The sequence below is a fragment of the Myotis brandtii genome, unplaced genomic scaffold (assembly GCF_000412655.1).
Source record: "Myotis brandtii unplaced genomic scaffold, ASM41265v1 scaffold63, whole genome shotgun sequence".
Taxonomy (NCBI): Eukaryota; Metazoa; Chordata; class Mammalia; order Chiroptera; family Vespertilionidae; genus Myotis; species Myotis brandtii.
In genome coordinates this window covers 508,267-515,203 of record NW_005370411.1, presented here as the reverse complement: position 1 = coordinate 515,203, position 6,937 = coordinate 508,267, and the positions used below count along the sequence as shown (strand labels likewise).

General features: G+C 32.1%; 1 protein-coding gene across 1 annotated transcript in view; it reads right to left on the bottom strand.

Moving 5' to 3' along the window:
- The window catches only part of LOC102255541 (ephrin type-A receptor 6), a 994,071-nt gene that overhangs the window by 800,232 nt on the left and 186,902 nt on the right, over nt 1-6,937 (bottom strand). The window contains exon 3 of the mRNA XM_014528319.1: nt 5,538-6,201. Within this exon, the coding sequence (XP_014383805.1) occupies nt 5,538-6,201 (664 nt within the window). The remainder of the gene's footprint in view (nt 1-5,537; nt 6,202-6,937) is intronic.

Here is a 6,937-nt window from a genome sequence, read left to right as displayed (position 1 = left end):
TAAAGAAAAGATTTACAAATAGGTGTAGTCCATTTAGAAGTATGGTTTATAACTTTCAAGTCAGCAGAGAGTAAAATAGGAACAAAAATAGAAGTCATAATTCTGTTAAAATTATTTACTAAAAATAATCATTTCAACCAGTGTATGTTTTAATCTATTTTTAAAATTATGACAAAAATAATATAATTATTTAACTTAATTTGCTTATAAATAATGCCTTCTATTTTTAGACTACTCCTCGAAGCCTTTTGATTTCATATTCTTCTCAAGATGAATGAAAGTCTAGAATTGCTTCAATAAAAAGCAGCTTTATTTAGAATTTAAGGTTATATTATAAAAGATCACATTTATTTTGTGAAAACCTTCAGAACATGAAAATACTATCTTAGCCAATAAGTCTGCCCTTTTTTCCTGATCCCAATTTCACCTTTCAGGTTGTCATCATATCCTCAAGCCTCCTCATTTAATACCAGCAAATTCTAGGGTCTCAAAATTTCTTAATGCTCTCTGCTTCCACAATCATCTCTGATAACATGATTAGAAAGAAACTCATAAACACAAAGCATAAATGTTTCTGAACTGCAACAGAGGACAAAACCATGAAAGCTTTAACAACACTCTTCAGGAGATCAATAACTCTGTTACCAAAGGCCCTGAATGTCTCATTCATCCCTGTGAATAATAATGCAGTGGTCCAAGAATTGATAACATCCTTTCCTCCTGAATTTTAAAGGAGCACTAGAGGAAAAAATAAAAATATTTCTAGAAAGAGGAATTTTTTTTTTAATTCTCAATGTTTCAGAACTTTAATTTCCATAGCCAAATGTTACTTTTGTTAAATTATATCATGTGATACTTAAAGGCTTAAGGAATGTATCCTTTCTATATATATATTTGCTAGGTTTAAAATCCTCAAACCTAACTAATAGCTCTAAGTACAAATGCCACTACCTTAATGAGATTTATTCCAAATTACTTTTTAAGAGGACTTTATTAGAGATTCATATGTCACTTCAATACTCACAAATGAACAAAAATTGTATTCAATATTGCATGTTAATTGCTTCCAATTATTTCTCCCATAGTGTTAAAATATTCTTAGATATATGAAGCGAAAGACTACTTGATGTAAATTAATGCCTTATGAATTAATGTTATTTTTAAATTAAATTTATTGTTAACTAAATTGAGACAATTAAAAATTAAGTCTGTAGCATCAATATGCCTAAGTATGATCATTTTAATTAATGATCATACAAAATAAAATAAAAAGTTATGAAAGATAACTTGAGATTTGAACCAAGAATAAAATACTTTATTATGTATAATAGAATAACCTAAATTACTGTGCTTAGTTTTAAATGTAAGCATCTCTGCTTAATATAATGTTTATGTCCAATTAAACCTGATTTAGGGCAAGGATAAGAGTGCCTCCCTCTTTTGTGCTTCTAAACTTTGGATCTAGATAAACCTTAACAATATTACAGAGAAAGGAATCTCATGTTCACACATTCAGTAGTACAACATTTAGGGTAAAATATAATAAATTATTTAAATGTGATTAATATACGTGCTCATTTGATATTGATAGTATGGGAAAATATAACTTATTATATTTTAAACCAGCTTATTGTGTTTTTCATTACATAGCAGACTAAAATGATCAAATCTATTCAAATAAATTATGAAAATTCCTAAAACCTAATTGTAATTTTTCTGATTTATCATCTCTAACAACAAATTTATAGATAAATGTATATTTTTCCCATAATTCTTAGTAGCCTGGATTTCAGAGTGGATGTGCAGATACTGTTATACTAGCGCCTATATCAGACTCCAGAAAATAGGAATACAGAACACAGGGCCTAATTAATGATCAGAACTTAGGGTTCCTCTGCAGTTTTTGGCAGGCAGGAAAGCATCAAGGTTAAGGAGATGGATGCCTGGAATGTGAAAATTAAAGAGGAAGAAAGGAAGAAGTGAGGAACAGGAGAAAGAAGGGACGTACAGAAGGAAAGCACACAAAGACCAGGTTGAGAAAAATCTAGGCTTCAGTTCTCAATCTAGTATTAGTTACTAAGTGGCCCCAGGGAATAACAGTCTGTTCTCAGTAACTTAGCATCCTGATTCATAAAATGAGAGAGAAAAGCATTTTCTAAGGCTTTCTAGATCTAAAACAGTACAACCTTCCAACTTCAAGGAATGAGAGAAAAATGAGCATACTGTAGCAAAATTGTCTATCTTTACTCAATAGAGTCTGGTTATCAGGGCCTTATGATCATTTACATTAATATATTTCAGGGTACTTCATTATACATATGATTTTAAATACAATTCTTTGATACTACAACCTTGGTGAAATAGACACATAAATAATTAGTACAGACTACACAGTACAGAGGAGAGAGGGATTAACTTTGTGAAGACCTACATATATGGCATTTGTGTTAGGCCTGGAAGGATGAATAAAATTCCATCACAGAAAAAAGAAAAAGAAAGAAACACTAAGCATCTACTGTAGATAAAATATTTTTAAAAGCAGAAGACAGGAAACATACCACATAGATTGTTCAAAAGTAATAAGAATAGGAGATAAAATTTGAAAAAGTTAGAATAGAATAGGACAAGGTCAAATTGTGAAGCCCTTTGGATGTTATGGTGAATAACTACATTTAATGGCTATCCCAGAAAGAAAGAAAAATTAGAATAATTTCCTAAGTGAACTATATTAAAATTATTATCAGGATTTATACAGTAAGCAACCTTAGGGCCTCAAATATCCCACATATTAGTGAAGCCATATTAAATGTCCAGCTCTGTTAAATATCCCAAAAAGTGCAGTTACATGAGGGCTCCATATAAGACCAGCAGAAGAACTACCCAGCTGAGCCTAGTCTGTATTTCCAGATAGTAAATTAATAATTTGTATAAGACAAGAGGTGCTGTTATAGAAAAAAATTAAATTGTGGCATTTGCTTTGATACTAAACAGATTGTAAAGGCTGGAAGCGTAGCAAGGAGTTGAGGGTGGAAGAGAAGTAAAGCGAGTGCTATTGGAGATAATAAAAGGTAACACTGCCTATGATAACTGGGAAAATAGAAAAAAATACTTCACGATGTTGTGGATCAAATTAAGACTGTTTCTCAGCTCTTAAAACTGGCAACTAGCACATGGACAATTCTTATAAATGAGCAGGATGACTCAGAGGGCAGAGTGATGAAGCCAAAACCACAGTGGATCATTTCCTGCCTCTACAGTAATGGATTCTTACAGCATCTATCCAGACTTCAGAATCACAATGAACCAGTGACTGCTGTAAACCTGCCTTTAGAAATTGGAGGCTCTTTTATAGTCATCCTGTCCCTGTCCTGTATATGTTGTGTGTGTGAGGAACAATAAGTTTCATTTTAGTTCTTAGTTCTTCAGGTCAAGAGAAATGTTAGCTTTAAACACATCTTTAATTGATTTCAATGATGCTTTTCTTGACTTCAACACAATGCCGTATGAGATAAATCTCTGGGAGAGTGTGGGTATTTGTACATGACAGAAAACATTAATCATGAGAAACTAGACAGTGAACTGTGGTACACTATCACACTGGCAACTCACTATAAACATACTTCCAGGTATTCAACCCTTGTGTAGTCCCATCATATACTCACTTTATACCTGGGCATGTAACAAACTCTCTCTTAAGCCAGCTACTGTACTATAAAAAGGCTTTAATTAGATTTTTAAATGATGAGAGGCCATCTAGAGAAAGCCCTTAGAAGAGATCATCTTGAACATTGCAACTCCAGTCAAGCTCACAGCTGGAAACAGCTGCGTCAGTGACTTCTGCTTTATCTACATTAAGCAGAACTACCCTGGCTTAGCTCTGAGAAATCATAAGTCACTGTGATTTTACACTAAGCAGTGTTGGCTGTTTTGTCTCAAAAGCAACAGATAACTGAAACATATACGCTATGTCTACCAACTACCAAACTGATTAACAGATAGTAGATATTCATATATTTTAATAACTTAAATTAATTGTTCTAACAGAACAGACTAAAAGAAAAAATTATACACACACACACACATATACACACACACACATACACACACACACACATATGGTGTCACATTACTACTTGAAGTATGGTTTATTCATATAAATTCCAATTAATCTGCCATTTAGGTATGTGTAATTCAGAGATTAGCTTGGGAGATAACTTATTGATTGATAGCAATAGGGTCAAGGATAAAAACTATTATCAGAGGATAGAAATGGGTGATATGAAGGAAAGCATCAAGAACACACACTAAACACTCATATTTCTGCACTCAAACAAATTATAATATAGGTAACAAGCCATAAAAACAGGTAAGTCTAGCAGCAGCTCTAGATGAGCTGATAATGATTATCATTTTTTAAAAATCAATTTTGCTAAACAATGGAAGAAATTTTAAGGAATGTACTGGTACATAAGAATGTAACTTCACAGAACAAACATATTAAGTAAAAAACCATCGAGCCATCAGCTATTGTCATTACCTGTATTTCTGTAGTCAACACCATGAAAAAATACACATATTTAATAATAGCAATCACATAAATTGTTAGTTATAAAATGACTCTCTAAATATTTTTAAAACTTTATTTTTACCAATTAACACCCAGCTTCTTCTATTTTAAAATATGATAAAACTACATGGATAGTATGTTTAATGTTTATCCCAAGTTCTTATTGTCTTCTTAACCTCACTGAATAATTACTCATATGTATGAATTTTTCTTTAGAATATTTTCCAATGTAAAATATTTTATAGAATCCCCCAAAGGATAATTTATGACTTATTTTTCTTCCATTCTAAATCTTTGTTATGAGTAAATAACATTTTTGAATTCAATTTATAATGATAAACTTCAATGAAATATATTTTAATTTTTAAATAGTAGAGAAAACTGGCTTATGCTTCATAAGAATATACTGCAGACATTTTATGTAATTATTAAAATTTTCAAATTTCCAACACACTCATCATTGGAAGTGCTAGTGAACTTTTCAAAACCCAAGTGTTTTATAAGTATATAAAATCTTTAAATATTCACACACATTACTATTACTCATAACCCTTTAGTACATAAAAGCATGTTTTTCTTACTTATTCTCATCCTTTTAATAATTATAAATATAGAACCAATAAAAAAGTCAATAAATTCAATACAGTGCAATAGAAAACAAACTTGTAAATAATTTACTATTAAGAGGGGAATATATCTACTTTGTTACTATTTGCCAAACAATAAATGTATTTCCATATTTGTGTATTGATTATGAGTGCTAAATACAAAAAATATTCATATAGATTATCTCTGTCAAGGATATGTAAAAATTTTAAATGAATATATTTATTAGATTAACAAACCTTCATAAAACAATTCACATAAAGAAAAATCATTTCATCTGGAAAACTATAGATATTATATTATCATAACAATGTGAAATGGTATAGTTCTAAACTTATGTATAGTAAATGTGAATGTTTCTTACCATGGCAAGAACCCTCGATCTCTTCATATCCTGTACTGCAGATGCACCTTCCAAGAGGAACCAGCCAATCTCCATCAGCTCCACAATATAGTTTAGGAGTGTCACGCTCTTCTGCACTCTTCACACAAGCACCCCTTACTTCAACCAAAGAGGAAGAGTCAACCCTTGGGATGGTGTCAGGAAACATGGCCAAGTTACGGACAGTGAAGGGGCACTTTTTGTAGAAAACACGGACTGATACCAGGGCAATGCATGCCCCAATGTCTTGAAAAGCCAGATAAAATCCTTTCCTTTCTATAGGCCCCACCTCACGAATTTCAGTGTTGAGTTTGAGGATGCGATCACCCAAATCCATCTGGGTAAAACTTTCATCAGCAGCAATTGTATCGATCTTTGTATACTGGCTTGGCTTGAATTTAATTCCATGGGACTCATCTGATTCCACATAATACAGATTAAATGTTTCTTTGCAAGTCCCCAAGACCCATGGGATGCTGTTACAATCCCTCAGTGTGAACTTCATTTCCACATAAATTTTCTGAGCTGCATCTCGGGAGATCCAGTTTGTACGAAGCCAATTGTTTTGATTTGGTTCCATTACATTGCATACCTGGTATGTGTGAATGGGCCTGTTATGTTCATCCATTTCAGTAATGGCATCCCACTGCAAAAAATAATAATAATAATAATAAATGGTTATAAAACTACAGTGGTTAAACAGAAATTATTGCTTTCCAAATTTTCTATTTTTGCAAAAGAAAATGAATAAAAAGGATACAACTAAAGTTAGTCCAAGTAACTATACAGCAAGATTTTACCCATGACCTTTGGTTACGAGTATGGGTTTTGGATATACCACCTGTCTTAGCGAATCTTAACTTCCTATATAATAGTTGCATGACCAAGGGCTACTAAATTTAAACTCTGGTTTTCTTAAATGTAAAATGTACCTAGTGTCACAAGGTTGTTGTAAGGCATGAATTAATATATGTAAAGCACTTCAAATAGTTTCTGGTACATTATAACAATGTAAAATGACATATCTGATCAAATAACTAGACCAATGACAAATGCACTTTGGTTTCCCATTTATCCTCATATCCAATTTGCTACCAATTGTCCTCATATCCAATTTTCCACAAATTGAGTATAGTTACCATTACTGAATTAAATATTTACATGTTTATTTTAATAGCAGGTAGATATAGAGAAGCCTTAGATTTATTCAAAAAATATTTAACAGGCAATGTTCTGGACCCTGGGAATACAGCAATTAACAAGCTAAACAAAATGCCTTGCCTTTATGAATCTTACTTACAGTGAGGAGAGACAATAAAAATAAAAACTGTAGCCCTGGCTGGTGTTGCTCAGTGGTTAAGAGCATCAGCCCCCCCCCCACC